The 23,916-nt window shown below is 37.7% G+C and overlaps 1 protein-coding gene across 1 annotated transcript; it reads left to right on the plus strand.

The window, feature by feature from the left end:
• The first annotated feature begins 3,863 nt into the window (after positions 1–3,863).
• On the plus strand, positions 3,864–22,607 carry TMA16 (translation machinery associated 16 homolog). The gene is given in 8 exon segments (XM_040601500.1): positions 3,864–3,965; positions 5,022–5,134; positions 11,815–11,852; positions 12,645–12,729; positions 13,760–13,908; positions 20,691–20,733; positions 22,375–22,506; positions 22,508–22,607. Coding segments are annotated over 8 exon segments (618 nt in total). The 5' UTR covers positions 3,864–3,962; the 3' UTR covers positions 22,563–22,607.
• The last annotated feature ends 1,309 nt before the right edge of the window (positions 22,608–23,916 follow it).

Raw genomic sequence — 23,916 nt, forward strand, 5'->3', positions numbered from 1 at the left:
TTCTAAATCCAGCTGTTAATTGCTTTAACCTTTAGTTGATTCCCTTGAACTCAGGAAATTTGCATTTTTTTAAAACTAAGATGATCATAATTTTAACTTCCATCCTAATTAATGCAGTTGTAACACTGATTTCAAGAATATTCAGAAATCAGTCTAACTCTTACATGTCAATTGGTCTAATTCTTACATGTCAGAATCTCTGACAATCTAATACATGGTATTGTCATTATAGTGGGGTCTCCTTCTCCGAATTCTATGGCTATTGTCTCCTAAGTACCATACTTAGTCACTGCTTTATAATATTTAACATGATACTCCACAGTAACTAGAATTTAATGGCAAATCTGTTCATGGATGTAAGAATATTTAATCAATACTTAGTAAACCTACTTTATTTTGCCTCACTGATACAGAACACCATAGGAAAGATTATCACAGGCAGGTATCCCTTTATTTTAATTTATACATTTGTAATGGTATTGGTAAAGTTAATGCAAAAAAAAAAAAAATGGAGATTAAGATATCAACATGCCAAATCCGGATTGTTGTGTTTCTCATCCTCACTCCCTACTCTTCCCATCCCCCACCCCCATCCCCCCCACCCCCCGATAAATACATGACTTAAGAGAACTTACACAGCAATTATTCCACACAGCTGTCAAGACATTTTACAAAAGACCCTTTGTAGCTAGAGTGAAGTATTAAAAAGCAACTCTTCTTTTTCCCCAGATTACAAACTATTTAAAGAACAAGATTGGACTGGAAATCAGTGCACATTTACATTGAATAGTTTTTGGTTTGTAACTAGGTCATCGAATTAGACGCATCATCACCCAAGGGTCTCATTATAGTCAACGGTGAAAGACCAGATGAATAGCCCCTTGGAGCTGCCCATTAAGTATCCACAGAGCCGGCATTTCTCTCTTCATTTCCCAATAATAAATATACAGTTAGGTGGAATGAGTCTTGGCAATCATGCACTGTGGGTACCTTTCAGCTCCAACTTGTGTCCCAACCACATCCTCTGGCTCAGAAGTAAAGCTGGTTACACACCTCCTCCTGCTCCCTACTCAGCATATCCCAGTGAAACAAAAACTAGATGGAGACCACAGTAGTTTTTCTGTGGTATTCTTCTGGGTATAGCATAGTTATTGATATTTCCAGGCATGCATGCTCTAAAGTCTCCAAGCTAAGGACATCAATCTGTGTGAGACTGTAACAGCTGCAAGTGGAGCCACCAGGACAGCGGGTGCTCACGCTTGTGTTTGCATTTGGGAGCCTGAAGGAAGGAAGGACTGCAATCATAACATGGTCATGATGCAAGTTGGGAAATTGTCTAAAAGCAAAGGCTTAAGTCAATGCTATTTCTTCATCAGTGTACTTAATTATTTTCCTGGCAAACAAAACCATAACCACATTTTTGTTCATCCAAATGAATAAAGAAACTAAAAATTAATTTTTTCATCTTTGGTTTGTATCAATTGTATCAATGAGTGGGACTCCATAGTCAAAATGTTTTCACTGTCATTTTACCATATTGTTTGACTTCCATCAGCATCCCTCAGTTAAATGTAAGTTGCTGGTCCCATGCAGATTTGAACAACATCAAAACAGAGCTATTCCCTAGTTTTCTACTATAATTCCTGTGCTGTTTGACAGCATGACTCTAAATCTATTTGCTTGGATAGACTATTTAAAATACAGTGCTCAGTTTCCTGTTTACAACTACTACATCCTATATTATTGTATAAAAAAAAAATAAATAAAATTACTACTGTCACTGCCTTCTGTAGCAGCTCTGTAAATCTATGAAACAGTTTTATTGCAAGTGCACAATTAGGTAGTGTTCCAATACAAATTGAATGAAGCCTTTGCTCTAGCTAATCACACTTTCCTTATCTTTTTTTTTAGTAAAAAACTTGGGGATATACTGTTTAGGGGCAACCTTTACAGTGAATATATTTCATTAAATATTTGGTCCCCAACATGAACAAATCAAATCTTCGTGTAGCTGAAGTGCTGCCTTCCCACTTTTAGACAAGTGAAAGAGAACCAATCATATATAGTAGGAAGAACTACCAGCAGAACGATGTTAGTAGGAGCCACATCTGTTTGGGACCCTTTCTCCTGGAGGTAGACATATTCTACTAAAACGCATATCTGCTCCTGTGAGACACCTTCTCTGTCAGTGAGTTACTGTTCCACTGTTTTTTCTGCTGAGGCAGTTAAGAAGCTGGAAGAACTGGAGTCTTAGTTTTTAAAACAATTTTTTTTTTAAATTTTTTAAAAAAAGTTTTTTAAAAAAAGGACAGTAGTCCTTTCCACTTTCTTTCACAGCCAAGGATGAAAGAAGTACCATTTAAGCTAAAAGGATGATGCTGGCAGAAGAACGCACAATGCACATGGGCATAAATCATTAATACATATTTGTGATGAACACTAGGAAGTGTTTAAGCATAAGAGAAATGACATCCTGCAAAAGGTCTATGGAGAAGGACATCAAAAAAAACCCCGCTTCTAGTACAGGAACAGGCTTTCCAATATTTATAACACATCATGCTAGGAAGATCACAGATTTTAGCAATCATTACAAGAGAAGAAAATAACTAATGAGAATGTTTTGCCTGACTCCTCAAGGTTTAGATTTTTTAGGTTTCTAATACTGGAGCTCCTACACATTTTCATATTACAAACACATTTGACTGCTTCTGGTAGTTTGAAGAACAGCAAGTCTCCAGTGGTGGCACATTACCTATACTTACAAGCTGTAAACTGCGTTTCCTGACCTGTCATACTATCAAAGATCAAAGTAAATCATCATTAAGCTGAACAAGTCACTGATAATTCAAAAAGTGAAAATATTTTAATGTAATAGTAGTGCTCTTAGTGCATTATGAATCTTTGACAAGTGCCACTGAGATACTAGAGAAATTATGGATTATGTCTGCGGGAAGTGTATCTTGGTAAGAAATTTCAGAATCTTGAGACGCTACTATAAAAAGCACTTTTGTTCTGCGGTTCTGCGTTCACCAGTCTTTGCAGGGAACGTAAAATAAAGAAGTTGTATGAAATTACTACTCAATGCCTCATACTACGTGAAAATAATGACCCATGCGGGTGCCAGGGAATTTTCAGTTATCACTGAAGCAGATCTTTCATGCTGCAGGTTGAAATTTGGTAGGTCACCAGAGTAAAAGAAAACATCCTGTCTTAATATAAACCTGAACTTTGGAGAATGATTTTTACAGTCCTTTTGCAGGTGTGAGGAGGTGCCGGCCGCAGCGGGGCTGGGACAAGCACCTGCCCATGGGCGCAGGGGACGTCGCCTGCCCCCGCCTGCAGGTTCCTGCCTTCCATAAAACCTCCATCTTGCACTTTTACAGTGTCCCAGAGAGGTGAGGTTTATGGGGAGGGACAAAGCCTGTCAGCCTATGTGGTGAAGTTGGCAAGAACAGGGAAATTTAGGGGCACAAAGTGTTTTCTGAAGCCTGGTGAAAAGTCACACGGACCAAACCACAGGAGGATTGGTCTCCAGAGCTTCACCTTCAGTATCATGGAAATGAATTAGAAAACTTGGCAGAAAAAGAGTCTTTGGCACCTGAAAAGCAAGAAGTAATATGGCCTAAAGACTCTGTTGGGTCTGTGATGCTGCGAGCTGAACGATCACAGATTACTTTCCATAGGCCCATGGTCTGGGCACACAGGCCTGCTACAAAGACAGCAGTGGAGCAACTCTACAGCCCGGGCCAACCTGCACCTTCGTGCTCTTGCTATGTTTCCGGGGGGAAAAGTCCACCCACGCTCGCAACAAGTAACGCCGTACGGCGGGGTAGGGAAGGGGCGGTCAGTGGAGCTGCTGGCAACAGGCACCGCCTCGCCGCGGAACGTCAGTCGCGCTGCTCGCGGCGCCCGCCCGGACCTCTGTGCCTGGTGCACCGCGGCGCGGAAGGAGGTGCCTCGCCATGGTGCGTGTGGCGGGCCGGGGCCGGGCCGGGGCGGGGGCAGGGGCAGGGGCGCCGCGGCCTCGGCTCCTGGGCGTGGCGGGGGTCTCCGCAGGCGGCGCCCCGGGAAGGCGCCCGAGCGGCCCTACCCGCCGCGCGTTGGGTTGCCTCCCGCAGAGGTTTGCGTCGGTGTAGGCCTTCCCGGCAGGGTGCGGGTGGCGCGGGCCGCGGGGCCTGGGCCTGTGGCTCTGCCTCTTGAGATTGCTTTACGCGTTCAGGATAATTTATTTTTGCCCTTTTCCTTTTCTTTCACAGTTCTAAACACCAATGTTACCATAGATAATATGATGTACTAAAGTCTCTGTTTACTGATTGCTGTTTCCTGCATCACGTTTGCACGTCTAGCCTCCCTGCTTTTAGCTGTTTCTTTTCAACATGCTCAAACACTTTAAAGAATTTAAGTTGCATACTATTTGCTAAAGCCTTTCAGTTTTTTTCAAATGCTTCCTCACCAAAAAGTAATGTAACTTGAACTAGTGTTACAGTATTTTTTTAATTTGTGAGTAGTATTCCTTTGCTGTGCAGTGTGAAAGGCTAAAGGAGGAAAACCCCTGGCTGCTTCCTCATGCAAAGCATTCCCATGGTCTGTGGGGAGGGACAAGAAAATCCTTTTTGTTGTGTTGTATAAATTACAGACTGCCTTTGTCAGAAAACCTAGATGCAATAGTAGGATAGAAGCTTGAATGGGGATATTTATAGCAAAGGTATGGGGAGGTAATCTTAGTTTCCTACCTGCGCATTCTACGGCATAGGTATTTTGAGAGTAGTCACTATGTAAGATTTCTTACAGTATTTTCTGCCCTCCTTTGTTACAGCATGTACCATGATAGAGTAATTTTATTTATTATTGAGGAGAGTAAGATCTAACTGGTGGAACTAATAAGCTGCTACTTTAAGTTAAGGGCTTTCTGAGATACTGGTGCATGACCTTGGAAGTCTTTACCATGCTGTATGCTGCTATCTTCGCTTTAATGTTTTACTTGATTTTAGTAACGTGTAGTATCTTTGATTTCTTTTCAGCCAAAGTTAAGAAAAACCCAAGGAGGGAAGCATGAAAAAAAGGTTATCCATCCTTACAGCAGAAAAGCTGCACAGCTTGCAAGGGAAGCACACAAACAGGAAAAGAAAGACAAGTAAGTTGACACTGCAAAATCTGTGTGCAGACCAAAGGATAATACCACAGTAGATAGTTTTTGTTTGGGGGGAGGCTGGTGGTGGAAGGGAACTGTTATGTTGATATAACCTTAAGATAAAAGAAAGACCTATGTAACTGAGTACTGTTGGGCCTTGTGAACTGGAAGGTTTATATTAATGAAATCAGCTTATACAAACTGTATAGTTCTGCTACTAGATTTTTGGTAGTGTCCTTACAAGTTAGGTTTCTTTCTATCGTAGCACTTTGCTTTTTGTAATCTGAATGGCATGATGCTGGTGATTTCACATGATGCTTAGTCACCTAGTTTGACTTCACTGCAGGATTTAATAATAACCCTCGTTAGGGTCTAGCTTCTGCTGAAGTGCTGAGTCCATAGAAAAGAAAACCTGGAAACCTTCCTGCAGAAGAGAGGCCTTCTGAATAAAACTGACTAGTTGAGTCCTCTTTGGTGATTTTCCTGCTGTTCCATGGCAAGTTTGGTTTTCTGCTTTTAAGTTTTATTTCCCCCTTCCACAGAGGGAAAGAATAGCTGAAGAAGACTGGCCTTTAGTTTTCATTCTGTCTCAGCTTACTAGTTGATACGCTATGATTTTTTGTTTAGAAAGTTACTAAAGTAAACTGAAAGCATTTTCTGTCACAGTACACTGGTATTTGGATGGATCACGTGAGCTAGGCCCAAATACTCATTGTCTGCAGGTGTTATATTGGGAACTCTTGGTACAATTGAAATGTTCCTCGGAGACTGCAGTTTAATGGCTGGGGGTGGATGTACAGCCTTATCCACAGCAAAGTTGTAAGGTTGCTCTAACTAGAAGGGGGCCCTTTACTAGCATAGATAGCTGTGTCGTGTAGCCTCAAGCAGAGCTGCTGCAAGAATTTACGAATAGCACATGTTGAGGATCAGGCAGTTTTCTAATGTGCAGAAAGTTTTCCTTGCTGCCTCATGTTTTGTCTGTGCTCTCTGACTACTCATGGTAAGTAAGTTTTTATTGTAAATTATTTTCCTAGTGCTAATTGACTACTTTGTCCCTTAACTCTGTCATCTTGTTTCTTAATGGCTGCTCAGAGCGCTTAATCACAAAAGATAACTGAGTCAAGCTTGATTCTTAGTGCTTACATCTGTGACTTTGCCATAAAGAAAAACACACCCAAGAAGACTTACTGAGTGGAGTGGTGCACTGATTACTCATGATGACGTGGCACACTCAATTAAATCTTTTAGTGATTGTCTATGCTTAGAGTTATACTGATACAGACACCTGTGCTGACATTTAGAGTACTATTTCTGTTCCACTTGCAACAGCAAGAAGTTGGAGCAAAGAACTCCCACAGGAATTGTATTATCCCGTTTAACTTGATTAAGATTAGAGGGTGTGGATTGCTATCCATTTCTTTAGGGTCTGTTTCTTGGTTTCTGCCTTGATTTCCAAGCTACTACTTTTCCAACTTGAAACTATTTCAAGTGTGAGACCACTACTCTAGGCTGATGGTAAAAGATGTAGCCCTTCATTTTGCATAGGGAAACAGTTTCACCAAAAGTAGTGTGTCAGTCTGAACCATCCAAAGCGTATTGTGATAGCTAAATGATTTATCTATAAATAAGTTTTCTACATCTTGCAGTTCTGGGTCCTAAATTATTAACTAGCATTATTCATAGATGTGCACTTTGTAGATCTCTTTTGTTGTGATGTTCTAAAAATAATTTGCATTAAAAACATCCTCCAATTGTCTGTATTCTATTTTCTGTACTGTTGTGGCTTGAAGAACAATTTAACTTGAAAGGCATGAATAATGTTGATGGTTTGGTTTTTTTTTTTCCCTTTACAAGACCTGTTTTGGATCTTTATTACCTTAATGATCAGCCTGTTAAATCTTAAGATCTTTAAGCATATGTTTAAAAACAGTCTGTTTAGCCACTAACCAGTCTTTTTAATTACTTTTCAGTTTCTTTAATATAATGGTGAGGTTTGGGTTCATTTTTCAGAGCTCTGAAAAAGACAAGATAAATTTCTGATTCTGTGGATGGAGGAAAGATTTCCACTCCTACACTCAGTAAAAAAAAGTAGCCCACACCAATTTTGTTCTTCCTCCTGGGTTTTGCAGGTCTATTAGATGTCTTATTTTAGTGGCAGCTGATAATACTGAATAAATGCACTGACATTGTTGCTTCCAAATTTGTGACTTAACTGCAATAAATTTACGGAGGACTTTTTTCACTGGAAAATGACTTACTGAAATTGAAATATTTGCAGAAAAGATTTTGCCGATTACTTCTATTTAATGACATGCTGTTCTCTTGTTGGAAGGTTAACATGTCCTTTGGTGATAATAGGAGGAGCTGTCTGGTAATCTCTACAGTATATTCTTTCTTAGTCCCATCTGTAAATATGGTACTTTTTTGACTAGTGCTTCTTATTATATAGAAATAAGTCTCCTTAAATGTGGGGAGGGCCCAAAACTGGAGGCAGTATTCTCAGTATGATCTTGCCAGCCCTGAGTAAAGGGGATAATTTTTCTGTACAGGCTAATGCACTTCCACAGCATGGGAAAAACAGATCAGAGAGAGACAATGAATCTAGGAAGTTCGTACAGTTCATCTGTACTATTAAGCTGTGGATTTACTTGCTAGAAGATGCTGTAATTGTGGTTGGCTATATTTGTTCAATAATACTTTTTGAACATAGGTACGTTTTATCTGCTGCTTACTATTCAATTCAAAGGTATTACCTTGGGTGTACGAAGCCCTTGAATGGCATGTTACTGGAAGGTGAGAATGTCTTTTGTAGAAGCATCAGTAAACATTTGTTTTGGTTTTGTGTGGTTTGTTTCTTTTGTGTTTTTTTAGTTTTTTTTTTCCCTTTGAATTTGGCTGGGAGCAGGATTTGTGACTAGAGACTGTTTAGGCCTTCTGTTTACTTTTTAACTTTTCTATGTGATGGAGGAAGAGAAGTAACTACTGTGAACGTTCAGGAAAGGAAATTGCATTTATGTATGAGATGTATCTTTTGCCCAAACAAGACAATAAAAAGGGAAGACGCTACCTACAAGGAATTTCAATACTTAATGCAGCACTGGTGAGAAGGAGGGAGAAATTTTGCTCTAAGTTGCAGAAGACTTCTACAGTCTTCATTGTCCAGATACTCTTTAGTGCAAGCGTTCTCAACTAAATACAACAGTAATAATAAGCTTATTGTCCGCAAGCTGTGGCTGGACTACAAAAGACCAATCTTGACCATAATAAGAGGAAAAAGACCAGTTGGTTTTAGAAAATTGATGACAATCTTAAGTCATCTTGTTCTCTTGAATGGCAACTTTTTCTTGCCTGCATCCCTCTTCTCAGTTCTCCTCAAGGTCTAATGAATATCAACAAATTCCAGTGCATTACTACCATTTTATTCTCTCTTAATCTACATCTGAATCCTTATTTGTATATGCTCTGTTAAATAATTAGAGATGTTTTTATGAGACAGCAATAACTGGTTCACTGGTGCCAGTAGAACACTGCTTTTTCTACACTTTAGGAAACCAGACCATAATGGGATGTTCCTGGAACTTCTTTCAGTAGTGATGTGCCAACAACAACCATGTTTTGTTTGCAACTGGTGAAATCTCTTTTTGGGTTTGGTAGCTAAAGCTGATCTAGTGATAGTTTATTATTATTTCCGTTGCTTTCCCTCCTGAATCAAAATACACCCTTTCTACTTGGCATATATTTTTAAATTTTTTAGAAGTTTGTGCATTTTCATTACAAATATAACAGTCTAATACTGTCATGCTCTGAGATGTGAGAGCTAAGGAGTGTTTATCGTATTTCTTGATCTGGCATGAAGCAACCCCTTAGGAGTAAGCAGTAACCTTAAATTACCTCCTTGTGGAGCTCTTAGTTTCTCCTTCCTTTCCTATTGTCTCACCTCCTAATCTCCCTTGAGCCACCGTGCTTCTGCTCTTTGCAGTTGTGATGCTTTGAGATGTGCTCTTGCAGAATCTTTATGTGGAACTGAAAAAATACTAGCCTTTAAAAGTACTTGTTTTGCTTACAGAAATAAAAACATGAATGGAAAAAATAGAATTTTTAATTTTTATAGAGCGATTTTCATATGGAAGTATCCTAAAACACTTAACCAAGTCACTAATTGGTGCATAGGGTCACAAAAAAAGCATGCCTCGGGAGAGAGATAGAAGGTATTTAGCAACCTGAAACAAGGAAATAGGTCCCATCAACCATGATTAATTTTTTTTCCTAATAAAAGAGCTTATCTTAGTTCTCAGAGGCATCAATGGCATTTGTATGTGTGGCTATTATGGGGGGAATACTGAACTGGTAAACTGATTTGGCAGGTATTTATTCATTGTTAGTATTTAGAGTAGAACAGTTGAATGCAGTATCTGAGGTAGAGGTGCTGATGGAGCATGAAGGCTTTAAGTAGCTAGTAAACATCAAGAAAACTACTAATTGTTCTTATCAATAGTTGGTGCTTAAGCAGATGGTTTTTGGGAGGCTGATGGAGGACAAAATCATTAAGAAGCAACAGCCTGCCACAAGATTGTAGCCCTGCCCTCACCCTCTCTTCCCCTTGTGCAAAAAATGTTCCTTAATGTGTGGAAGATGGGAGGAACTTGCATTGACTTGGCTTATTTGATTAATCTCCCTGCTAATACTGTTGTCTTCTAGCAGTCATCAAGGTGAGTTTTTTTTTATAAAAAGTACAAGAAGGTGATGTCTGATCCTATCATTCGTGATTTCTCATACTGAAATAAGTTGTGTACACCTAGAGACTGATGGGTTTTCTTCCAGAAGGAAATCCTGGTTATACGCTTTGTTGCCTTGGTGAATAAGTGATCTAGTGACCCTTGCAGGTGCAAACGGTAATTTGTGGTGTTTTAAAGCATATGTACATGACATGAGTTATGATTCTAATCAGGCAGCTTTTCTAGATGGCGCCGTAGTTTTCTCCATGGCGACGCTTTGCAGATGTGCTCCACTGGCTGTGTTGCCATGCCCGGGTTGCAGCAGGGACTGCTGCTGTGGAGTTCCACTGTGTGGAGTGTGTGTCCTTGTATTGGTTGCTATTACCATGCAAAACTCCCTGCTCTAAACCCTCTGTAGGCTACCTACCACATTTTTTATCAAAAACATCTTCTACAGCTGAGTTTTAAAGCTGACTTCTAATCTAACTCCTTTTTCCTTTCTTTTTTTTACACAGTCTCATCCAGGTCCTTTATTTAACCCATAGGAACAAGAGTAATTTTTGTTTTAAGTCTAAAATCTTTAAATTAATTGACCACCTTAGGTTTTTTTTGGCAGGTATAATAAAATCAACGCCCACGCTTGACCTCTGAAGACTTCTGCATTAAAAATGCTTATCCCGGATGCTGGGATATCTATAGAAGTAAAAAGGTTTTTCTTGAATGCGTTAGTGGAGTTCTTGGCATGCATGCTGTGCATTTGCTTTTAAGTGGCTTTGAGACAGTCTTGAGAGGATGAAATACTCCTTGAAAAAGGAATCTTTATTTTAATAATGTAGGTTTTTGGCCAAGTGACACAAATATGTTTGTCTCTGGAAAATAGTGCTTTTTATTTTGATTTGATTTTTTGTGACAGATGACAAACTTCTGTGCTCTGAATTACTTCAGTTGACTCAAATGCTCATTGAATTCTGTAAAGTACAAGGAACGTAATGAAGGAGCACATTAGCTTTGAACAGTGTTGAGTTTTGGTATTGTATGTTGTCAGTGGTATCCTTCATGATTTTCTTTATCAATTTTCTTAAAACGTCGGTTTTGTCAGAGGCCCTTGGGTATATACGTTGAACATGCATGGCTAATGTTTTTTCCAGTGACAAATTTTGTACTTTGCCCAACAATGTATTTTTTTCCTTTCTGGAAATAAAGTGACATTCAGCAAAGTTCATTGCTGCAGACTGAATCAGAGAGCTTCAGGACAAAACCATGTGAGGCACTGTATTACCTGTTAGAAAACTTGTGTTCTCTGGGAACTGCTCAACAGGATGGGAATTAATCCCACACTGAATTGTGTGTGCACATCCCATACAGTACAGAAAGTTTCAAGTATCCTGACAGACATTGAGGTGGGGTTAAAAATACTTTGTGATGGATTTTTTAAATCTTTTTTATGAAGTTCTTAATTTTGGTTTCTTAATGTGTTAACTTTTACTGTTCACTAAGCACAAACTTTATTACAAGGTTATTAAATATTAGAGTGGTATTTTTCACACTGTATGCCTGATTTGCAAGAATGCAGTCTGGTGGAATCTTTTGTTCTTGATGTCCAAACTCATTACATATACTAGCAGAATATTAGAAACACTTAATGAAATTATTACAGTGCCTGTCTTTATGAAATTCCTTTTGTTAGGCTCTAAGAAAAGGGTTGCATCTGAATTTCTTCCAAGAAACTGTTTAACTTAATAGGTAAACTGGACAAATTTCAGATAGCATTTACCCAAAAGTAGAATTTTTAGATGAAGCAAAATAAGTTTTACATTGTTCTGAATTTGGAAAAGATTTCTATTTGAAATTTCACCTTGACTTTCATTGTGACTCCAAAAAAATGATTTTTGGAGAAAGAAAAATGAAAGTAATTACTTGTATTGGTCCTCATTCCCGACTGACATATCTTTTTTTTTTCTCTGCTAGGTTGAAGACTGACAAAGCTTTGCGTTTGAGTATCATTGGTGAGCAGAAACTTCTACTACTGAATGCAACATTCAGCTTTTTAGCATAGGCTTTAAGTTTTACCAACTTCATAGATATTCCAGTTAGAATTTTTTTTTCTGTAGTCTGACTCTGTAATCTTAAAATAGACTGCTGAACTGCTGAAATACTTGTGTTCACTCAAGCAGTATATATAGGCTTGAATTTAGGGCTTGAATTGTATAGCTGTATATACAGGCTTGAATTGTACAGCCTATTCTTTAGTCAGTGCACATGACAGCAGGGCAGTGTAGACCAAATGAGCTGTACGTGTTTTTATTGTACTAGTCTCCCTGCTTTTCTTATTTGCTTGTAAAAGAGGATGATGCATATATAGGTTAGCAGGCACATTGTGCTAGCAATTAAATTCAGAACTTTGAGACATAACCTGGAATATTTTTCTCTTTCATATGATTGACACTGTTCCTTTTCAGTTTAGTCTGATTAAAAATTGTGATAATCGGAACTCTTGCTGAGATGCTGTGTTGGTTTTTTCACCTTGGGGCCTTCCTAAGTTTCCATCTTAAGCAATTGATAGAGTGATATTTTAAACACTAATTTCCACTAAAGCAAAGCATAACGTCTTTTTTCCTGTAAGGAAGATTGTTTCTATTACTGCTACCTTCATACATGGTACACACATTATCGAGGAGTCTACAATGCCATTCAGAATCTTGAAAAATGGGAGGGTATTTCAAAAACTCTGAAGAAATTTAATCTGTGATGGTGCTACAGTGATGGTGTAATCATTAATGTTAAGTTTATTCTTGCAGGAGAAAAATTGCAATGGTTTCAAAGTCACCTCGACCCCAATAAAATTGAGTACACAAAGAAGGAAGCTGGTGAATTAATTGAAAAGTAAGACTGGTGTTAAAAACAGGATTAAAAAGATTAATTTGTCTTAAAATAATGTTCTTAAGTAAGATCTATAAAGTGATGATGACTTGGACTTTTTATATATTATTGTTAATAATATTGAGTAGTTGATTTTGTGGCAACTGAGGTCAATTATATATTGAAAGATGTATATATTCACACTGGAATTAACTGAAATCGTGGTGTTTGTTTTTTTTTTTATTTGAGTATTCTCTGCTTTCATAGTGTGTAGAGGACTCAAATGATTTGGACAGTAATAATTGCATGGATTTGCTAGTTGGGTTATTCAGTGACAAATGCACAGATTTCATTCTACTGACTTCTTTATCCTTTAATTTTCTTCGCTGAGAAGATTAAACAGTACTTGGTGGGTCAATTTTTAGGACAGGAAATACCAACATTGAATTTGCTAAGAAGAAACGCAGTTATTTCTGTGCTGCTGAATGGATTTGCCTGTGGCTTGTCACCATTTTTCACCTGGTATCTGAACAACATAATATATCTGTATTCTTACACAGATGTACTATGTCAGAAGCTCTGACACTTCCTACACTGAAACCTGTAACTGCCAACAAACACTAGTGGTACCGCAAAGGCAATAAAAGCTTACTTTTTGGATTTGGGTTGGATGTAGAACATGTGTCAAAAAAGTACTTTACAAGTTGTTGAGGTGGTGAAATTCAGCAATTAAAAATTAGGAATACTTAGATTTAACACTGATCTTACAGAGCAGGTGGGTTATAGTAATGTGGGAGTTTGGTTTTATGCAAACATAGTTTCTTAAAAAAGGCAAGTATAAAACCCCTAATCCTTCTGGAAGCTGCAGATAATTAAAATGAAATTCTAAGTGGAGCTTCCCCTTTGAAGATTAAAGTAATAGTTCGGATCTAAGAAACATTTCTGGTTTAGAAAACAAATACAATTAGTAAAACTACTTCTTAGATTATTAAGGTAATTCTGTTTTGCAAAAGTTTTGCATGACTGCAAAATAAATGCATTTTATTTCTTTCAGTTATATGTGTCGATTCGATGCTGAATTGGAGCAGATTGAATTACAAAACAGTATTAAAGGTAGACAAGGAAGACAGCATGGTTCACGGGAAACTGTCATCAAGCAGACCATAGAACGTGAAAGACAACTCTATGAAGGCTACGGAATGGGTACGTAAAAGCATTTCAAAATAATCCTATGGTCACACCTTCTCCTCCTGCTCACAGTGCTAGAATCTAAGTGAAAATTCTAAGCATTACCTTTATTTTTCTCTTTAAAGGAAGTAACTAACTTCTAGGTATTTGTGCCTTTCAGAGGAGTTTGGGAGGAGGGGCAGGATGAAGAAAAGGAGAAAAAAGATGGTGGAGATCTGACTCCTATTTCTGCTTTACTTCTTTGCCTTTGTGCATCTTCACTAGTACTGCCTTTTTAATGTAGGCATATAGAACATGAGGTTTAATGCACCTGTCTCAAATACAAATTCCGGTCAGTGGTGTGCTTGGCCCTTCATTATACACAAAGTATTTTTCATCTTGAAAGTGCGTTTCAGTGGGTGTGCGAGTTTTAACATGCATTAGTGTAAAGTTTTTATTTATGTGGGGAATAACCAACATTGCTTTCTTCACAAATTACTTATGTTTTTTAGGTAGGCTTTGTTGTCTGGACTTGTGCCAATGAAGTCTTTATGCACAGCTTTCTCTAACGTTCTTTTGATAATATACAAACTTAACTGTTCGTGAGAGAGTGGGTGTAGGGTTCATGAACTTGGAAAGAACCAAAGCCTCTAAACTCGTGGGCCTAAAACACCTTCAGAGAGAGACCTGTCATTCCACTAAGGTTGAGGTACGTTTCATGTGGGAGGACGATTACAACAGTAAAATTGTAATACTGCTGTATTTCCAAAATTTGAATATTTCTGGAGTTTTCCCATTAAAATTTAGGTATTCTAGGAAGAAATCCTGGGCTATTGTGACACATCTCTACTCTACAGGCTCTAACCTATAGGCATAAATGATAACCCGCAAGTAGAACACATTTTTTTCCTCCTGTTCTCCTTGGGCAAAGGAGTTATGCTGCTTTATTTGACTTACTGGAGATGAGGTGGAGGGAATGTAGATGCTCTGTGTGCATGAAGGTCCTAACGCGTAACCTCTTAATAACCAAAAACCCACAAAAGCTCCAAAGATTTTAAATTAAAAGTCTTGTTGATAAGAGCCTAGTTGAAAGCACTTTGAGGTTTTAAACATGCACCTTAGCAATTACCACAACTTTGAGTAAATTCTTAATGCCAGATACTCTTCTTGACTCTTTTTTTTTTTTTTTTTTTTTATTACCATTTTTCTTCCTTTGGGGTAGCCATCTATGCCAGCAGATTACCTAATGAAATCTTCTGAGGAGCAGTTGTGTGAAAACCGCAACATAAGCATTAGAGCTGAAAATTTCCTTTTAAGTTCATAGTCTTTAAGAAGAAACACTTAAACTCTTTTTGAAAGTGTTTTCTAGTTTTGGAGGTAGTACCAGATGAAAGCTACTACATGTTAGAGAGAGAAACAGAAAACTGAAAATTTGATAGCTGGACCTAGGCTGAAGGGAAGCAGCAGTCATCTGGTGAAATAAGGGAGAAAGACAAAGGGATAATGAAAGTGCAGAAAAGCAAAGGGTTGTTTTGAGGAGCATCAAGTACAAAATAGTAGTGACATTTGTGGTTTTAGCTTTAACAAACAAGCATAGTGGAGTTGAGTGACAAACCTTTAGCATGGAAGTGTTACTCAGACACAATCAGTCTTTCTAACAGTGAAAGTATATCATGGAAGATAGGAAAAAGCTACTTTGTCCTGTGGTTGGGATACAAAACCCAGCAATGTTGGGGTTGTGTCATAATCCCATTTGCCCTGATTTATTGTATCAGTAAAGAAAATGAATGGCTTTAAAATTTTGCCAGTGCTACTTAGTACTTTAACAACCTGCAGTGGCATACATTCAGGACTATGTGTACCACTTCATGCATAATCTGGGATTTCTTAGAAGGCAGCAAAAAAAGTCACAGGAAAATAAATACTGCGAATGTAATCAAATAGCTCAGTTGTAGAAAATCTCCTTTTTGGCTTTGCTTTTAAATTTTAGTTCTTCCTTTTTTCCTTAACTGCTTTGCTGACAGTAAAAAAAAAAAAAAACAAAACCAAAAAAACAAAACCAACAAAACACAATAGGACTAGATAGAAAGATGTCAAATGCACAGGCACAACATAAAAATAAAGAAGAACCCAGAAATATTGTAAGCAAAATTTGAGGTTATTATAGTATTAGTAAGTAAAGCATTCAGAGAGCATGGTGCAACTTCACATATTAACTACACTCTTAAATCATTCATTATTTGTTATCACAGCTGCTGCAGGTTTTGCTCTCTGTCTAGGACAGTATTCATTCAGAGAAAATAGTTGCTGCTAAATACTGTAATTAGAGACTGGGGATAAATGGAAATCAGCTGGAAACTGTGCTTTTCTACTCTAGCTCATTATTATCCCTGGAAGCTGTGGTGAGTGGAGCTTTTATAACTGGCTTAGTATTTGTTGGGGTTTTTTTCCCCCTTTTCTTGAACTTAGTTATTTCTTGTATGCCTGTGCATTTGTTATGAAGACACTACATGATAGGAATTGTTTACATTTAGGGAAGTCTCCTAAAACTTGATATCGTGTGTATATATATATCAGATAGATGTAAATGAAAAATTAATTCTTCGTTACTGTTTTTTTTACAAAACTTGTAGATAGCCAAAAGCATAGTAAATTTTAATCTTTTTTTTAAAAAATGTACCTATAAAGGGAGTATTCAGTCTGTCTGTGAGGTTGTTGAGTTTTGTGAAAAGCAGCTTCTTGTCACTTCCTTACTCCTTAAATATATCTACGTTCATTTTACCGCAGTTTTCTTCCTGATGTTGTCCTTTTGTATTTATTTTTTTAATCTGGTCTTACATGTTTATAGCAAAGCTGTTGAAAGGGATTCCTACGTATTTACAGGATATGCCCTTGGAAATCAGAGTTGGCGTGCTTTCAGTTGAAAAATATCGTAATTATTTCATCTGAACATGATACATTTTTGATCATTTCCTTCCTTGCGTGTGTTCCCAGAAGCATAATCTTAAACTTGGGGGAAAAACAGTCTTTAAAGCTAAACGCACCAGTTTTATTAGTTAATTTTTGAAACTTCAGTTCATGAGGAAATTGATTTAGTTTGAATGAAATGTGTATCATTTGCATGTATCTGCTGGTGTAACGACTGTACTGTTAGCTGCTGTTTTCTGTAGTGATTGTTACTGTGTAACTGAGTGGTTCTTTGTCTAAAGAACATTTACATCTTTTTAACTTCAGGCTGCAGTGTCATCCTTTGACCTACTTGGGTGTTTCTCTGTATGACAGTTCTAATGTATGTGATATATACACAGCCTGTAATCTGTGCAGAGCACTGTCAGAGCAGTGACATTTCAGTCCTTGTGAGCTATGAAGAGCTATCATGTTTTTATTAACAGCATACTTCTGAAAGAAAATAAACCATCTCAGCACGCTGTCACAGAGCACTTGATTTAAAATAGTGCTGTGGGGTACAGCTGTAGAAGGGCACTCTGACACTAGGATTGGCTTCTCTATCTCCTTTTCTCTAATTGTGCTTTAGAAGCCCTCCAGTTCACGCCTGTGCATAGAGGCAGGATCAGTTAGGCCTACAGCTGACAGAAGCATTTTGCTTCTGATACCCCTAAGAACTTTGAAGTAATCTCGTCCAGTGCTTCTCCATCCGAACAGTTGGAAAGGTGCTGACTTTACCGTATTTTACTCAAGCTCTGTGTTATAAATAAAGCTCAGTCACTTTGTCTTTTTTGTTGTTATGAAATGGTGTTAAGCATGAGCATCTTCATGACAGATTTTGAGAGCTAACATGCTGTTTGTTCCTCCTTAGGAAAACAAAACTCACTCTTCTGTCTGAAAGAGAAACATGAAAAAATGCTTACTTAAATTTTTCACTGCTGTTTCATTATAACAGGAGTTTTTCCCATCTTTAGTTCAAAAAAACACTCTCCTGTGACTTAACATTTTAAAGGAAACTAAGAAGTTCACAATTGCAGCAAAACCCATGACACTGGTGCATTCTAAGGAGATACTTCTGGGTAAGATAAATGTTATTAATCTGCAAATACAGTGCTGCTGCAGCTTTCCATCATAATTTAACAGATCAGTTATTGTGCAGTATGTAGTGACTTCATTTCTACATTTCTACACACATGAGACTGGAGTTCTGTTCCTAATCCAGCAGCTCCGTGATTTGTATTGTATAACATACTGCAAACACACAGTAAGCGTAACTTAAAGATTTTGCCACTGCCAAAGCAGTAAAGATGGATTCAGTGCCCAGTCTTGGCTTGTTACAGAATCTCCCCCCTTCAGCATGCCTGCTTTCTCAGGACATTGGTGAGCCCTGGATGACAGGCTACATAACTGTTAGAATATTCTCTTTGGACAAAGTCCTACCTAAGTTAATAAAAGCCATTAAATGCTTTCCGAGGTGTTTTTTTCAACAACAACAAAAAAAAAGGCAAGTGAAAGGAATTCAATTGAAAGTCTTGTCATGTAGTGCTTTGATAGAAGGAACAAATATAAATCCCAACATGTTTCTGGGGGAGATGGCCCAAATTAGCATGGTGCCACTTCTGCCAAACTCACTGTTTATATTACTAAGCTCTGTCCTGGAAGCAAACTGAGTAGGCATTGCTCGTTGTAAAATACCTGAGAGAAGGGAAGAACTTCTTTCTGCTGTGGGTACTAGGATGTTTCAGCGTTTGGCACTATGCTGCCGAGAGGGAGCTAAAGCAGCTGCAAAGAAAGGAAGAGGGACCATGGCTTTTTTGGGAAGGATGGACCTAATGTGGTATTTAGGTTTATCATAGCAGATTAAAAATGGTAAATGGTACCATAGGTAAATGGTCCTTTGCCTTTCCTTGCTCAGCTGTGAGCAGTGTCACTTTATCTGTTTACCAAGAAGCAGGCTGCAGAAATAAGTGTAGTTTTTAACAAACAAATAAAAAAGCATATATTACTGTTCTTCAGTTGGTAACCTTATAATCCAGTGTGAAAGGAAGGAATATTTCTCTGAATAGTAAAGACTGTCTGGCCACAAAGATAAGTGACAGGTATCATCATCCTATGTTCTGTAGTAGCAAAATCATCTATAGACCTGCACTGATAGCATGATCTGATTTATTAGCATTAAGTTGGGAAAACTGGTAGATGAACAAAGGCATAACTGTATGTTCAGGATTTGCTCAAGAACAGTATATGAAGTGGCTGAAATGTCACATTTTTAAGAGCTAAAATAATAAAGTGGATTTAATGTTACAGAGGTAGCAAGCATTTTCCTTGTTGAGAAACCCGCTGGCTGTGAGATCTGTACACTTCATAGTAATGAGGTATTTTATACTGTGCAAAGATTTCAAGGCTCCTAAGGCATAGATCTCTGTAAATCAGTGAAGATGTTAAACAGGGGTCACTTGCAATACTTCAGGACTGACCAAGAAAAGCATGATGCTGAATCAAGGCAAAGCAGCTTAGGCATCCTAGGTAAAATTCTGCACGAGTTCATAAACTACACATGTAGTAGGTGCCTTTTGGCTACTCTGGGGAGGGACTCTGTCCCATGTGTCTCTGTACAAGATGTTTGCCTGCCTTTTTACTGCCAAAGATAATAAAGATTTGTTGTCAATATATGTCACTTATTTCTGGTAGTGGTGAAGACTGAAAAGTTTCAGTCGTTAAAACTTTTGATGCTTGTTTCTGTTCAACCAAGAGGAATATCAGCTTATGAGAAGTCTACTTCTGTCTATGTAAATATCATGCTGCATTTGCTGCAGTATTTAACAGGCATTTCAGTGACTACAGAGTGCTAGTTTCCCAGCATTGAGTGGTTTATAGAACAGGTATTTAACAATGGGAACTATAGTTCCCATTGGAGTGAGAATAATTGTTACCAAATAGCCATTCTTTGCTCTCAGACTGTCTTACTGCAGGTGCAAGTAAGTAGAATTATATTCCAGAATCCAAGAATGTGTTCTGTTTAAAGATCAGATGTCTTGCTGTACTCTTCCCAGTGTTTATATTTGAAAAACACACACACACATCAACTTGTACTGAATGGTAAATTTTAGGAATTGTATTTGACTGTTTGTTGCATTTTTTTACTTGAATTATCAGAGTTACTTTCCTAACTCTACTGCTGATCTGTCTTGCTTGCAGTGGTGACCTAAGTTCTTTGAAATTTTTTTCCAAAACCATTTCAAAATTCTTATGGATCACTTAGTACTCATTAATACAGAGTGAGGCTTATATATTTAGGTCAGCTTCAAAACTAAGCTTTCTTATTTTACCTTTTATCTGTTGTGCATCTTTATAGTAAGTTCTGCAGAGCAGGATTGTCAAATTTTTATTACCTGGGTGAGTGTCTCTCTGTTAAAAACTAGCATAACAAGACCTTGATCTTGGTTGAGGATGCTAGTTATGCTTTTAAAACAAATAATAAATTAATTATTTTCCCAGTTTCTTCACTGATTTTTTTTAAAAGGGAAACTTTAGTTGTTTAAAATTTTGCAGTTTCTCAGATGTGTCAGTTTAGAGAAAATGAAGCACCCTCTTTTTACTACTTGTCAGGATTGGATTTTCAGTAACTGGTACGTTTGAATTCTGGAACAGTTCATAGGTGCAGGTTCACTTCTTTTTCTTCAGCAGTGGAAGGACTTCCTGTTTATATTTTGCTCTAGAAACTTTCTAGTATGAATTTTCATTGTCGTTTTCCTGGTCGTTTAATCTCTGAAATAGTAGGTTCAGTCCTTTAGCTCGCATTTCCCTCTTTGAAATGAGACTCACTTGAATAGTGTAACACATCTAATAGAATTTAATTTCATTCCCATTAGAAATACCAGACATTATGAACAGAAAGCATCTTAAATTTTTCAGGTAAGTTCTTTGTATTACCACTACTGATCTGTTTATGCAGTACACTGTTTCTGAATTTAACATGTTCTGTGTCTTTCCTTAAAAAAAGAATTTATGCGAAACTGTCATAGAATTTGTCATTTGGAAAAGCAGACTAGGTGTGATGTTGCTGTTTCAGCATTTCTTGGCTGTCACAAGCTACCATTAAAAATGGGAAGGGTTAGAAAGCTTCAACAGTTAGAATTCCATTTCTGTAACTTATTTTTTTTGTATATTCTTAGAGAATATTTTCTCTTTACCTAAAATTCTGACCTCAGCTATTCACTCAAAAAGGATTAGCACTTACTCGTAGTGTTTAAGGATCAAGACACAGATCTAGTGAGAAATGGAATGACACTGTTTTCTAACCTGGAATGAGATTTCAGATGGTAATTGTAGTCATACAACACAGCGACCTAAGTTCTTTGTAGTCAGAACTTATCACTGAGTAACTAAAAAGAGCACTAAGTTCTTATGTTTTCTAAGATCCAACTCTCTGTGTGGTACGGTAGTGTTTGTGTGTATATACTAGCTGAAATTCTCAAGCAAATTGACAACATGCATCTGTTAAAGATTTGGGAGCTGTGAAACTTGCTGCTAGCTCTTCTGGGCCAGCAAGCCCCTGTGCCTCAGTAATGGGTTGAATGAGCACTCTTGCTGACAGCTCTATCAAATGAGGTACTTTAAAGGAAAAACCCAAGACTTACAAATGCTGATGTTGCAAGGAATGATACGCCACTGACTGCTAGGGGTGGTATGTAGCCAGGAGTCATACTCTAGGCTGCTGGAGTAAAGCCAGAAATCTTGAAGAGGCAGGCCTCTGTCTGTTGTGTTTATAAATATACGATTGACGTCTTGTACTGGGACATTGGGTGGAAGTGGTTTTGTTTTACTACCTCGGTAATATATACCTTTATTACCTTTTTATTGTCTTAATATGGCTATCTTATATTGGAAAATACTGTCTTAGCCCATGAGAAAAATTACCATGAAGTGTACTTAACTGTAATCAAGAAAGCACTCTATTAATTACTGGATTTGGCTTGTGGCATTTAAATGAACACTTCCTCCTTCATGCAGCCTTTTGAAATTATATAGTTACCATGTGAATTAATGTTTACTAACATTTTGTGTCCCCTTGAAGTATGTCATACAAGATGCTAACAGTTACTGTACATCATAATGAAGGCACTTTATGTACATGTGATAGTAGGTCTGCAAATCGAGCATTCAGATGAAGAAACGCATCCAAACTGCTTTTCCATTGCTTACAAGACTGGGAGTTTAGTGTGTCAGAGCTGAAAAGCAGGTGGCATAAAGTAAGAGAGGATACAAAATGTCTGTAGGAATAAAGTGATTCATATTTTTTTTATTCTGAATGTCAAATCGGAAAGTACTTAATTCTTCACAGAGAAATTACAGCTGCTGTAGTGTACAAGATCAGGTGAAAATTTTGGTGCTTATACTGCAGTGGGATTTAGAAAATCACTGAGTGTGATTTAGAAAAGCAACCTTACTTGTGTTAGCACCTTTGTGAGGAAAGGTGAATTAACTCTGCCATTCCTTTCTGCTTTTTCTATTGGTAATTGGTTTTCATAACTTTTTTTTTTTTCTTTCTTTAAGAGAATGGGATGGTGATCTGAGGAAACTGCCTAACATCAAAATGAAAAAGCTGTCAGCTACGGATGCTGCTTGTACTCACCCTGAGGTGGCAGATGTGGAAGCTAAAGAAGAAATCAGTAAAGCAGAAGAGGTGGCCTAATGAGCACCAGCTGAAAGAACTGAAGGGAGTTGTAAGAAACCCATTTTAATTATCACTGGAAACAAGAATAAATTCTAACTATATTTTAAAAAGACTTTACTAGTTGCATTTTTTATATGAGCTCACTGTGTATCTGTGGTAAAGGCTAAACAGTATATTGTTGGGTAAGGCTTTATATTGAATAAAAAATTTTGAATATAAAGAAATACATAAGATCCTTTGTGCCCTTACTTCTCATAATGTACCTTCTCTTTAGGATGCAGGCTCCCAAACTGACAAAGCAATTGTAGTTTGTATCTTGAGATCTTGACTTGTTGAGTACCTCTTCCCTGGTCATAGAGTAGTCAAGAATCAGACACCTGTTAAGAACAGTTTGTGGTTGGTAACGGCAAGAGTGTATGTCATTTAGTGTATCGATAGCAGCTACCCTGGTGAGCAGTGAGGCCGGCTGGTGGCAACTTTTATCCATCTCTGGTGGTGGTGGCTGGGATGTCTCTAGGTGTACGCAGTTTTGTGGAGAGCAGCGATAGGCCTTGTCTCACAAAATCCTCTGCTGCATTACATGAAACACCTTGGGTGTAAGAAATGCTCTCCCATTTGGTAGAATCGTATGTGGAGAAGATGAGAAACAGCATAAATCATAACTCTTCTCTTGTACCTTCTCTTGTCTGAGAGTCTGTGTCAGGAACATAGAGAGCTGGAAAGACTTCAATAAAATATTGAGTATTTTATATTTTGTCAAGAGAGTTTGAGAGAATTATACTGTGTTCACCAGTGTATTGAAGAATTCAGATCAGAGGCTAATTAAAGTCCCTACAGTCTGTTTTTAAATATATCTTTTGTCTGTATTTTTTTATTTTTTAATTATTTTTTAAATTATGAAATTATGTTGCTTAGGACTTAAATAGAAGGCTTGCTTTATGAAGCAACTCTTTAGATGCCTTTAAATGTGTCCTTCAGGAAGGTTCTTAGCAGATTCTCACTTTTAATACTGTAAAATAAAAAAAGAGGGGGGGGGGGGAAGGCAAGGGCAAAGCCAGGGATAATTTCACTTTTATTTTGTGTGAATTTATAAATCACAAAAAAATCCTTATTAGAGCAGATCAGGTTGCCTGGGCACAGAAGTCACAGTTCAGATGTACTGTCTGTACATGTCATAGCAGTCACAGTTCAGATGCCTGTTAATTATGTGGAAATAATTATTCCTGGTAGATGATCTCCCTAGTACTTGATTCTCTGTACAGTTCTGTGTGTTAAACACAAGACTTTGTCATGGTAAATAGTTACGTGGGTTTCCCAGATCTCTTACAGATACCCAGGTGAGTATTTTCTTGGCTGTGTACAGTGTTACTGATGGTGCTATTCTGTTAACATCTATATTAATTTTTCCCTCTTTACAAAAT

Source organism: Falco naumanni, chromosome 1 (assembly GCF_017639655.2).
Source record: "Falco naumanni isolate bFalNau1 chromosome 1, bFalNau1.pat, whole genome shotgun sequence".
Classification (NCBI taxonomy): Eukaryota; Metazoa; Chordata; class Aves; order Falconiformes; family Falconidae; genus Falco; species Falco naumanni.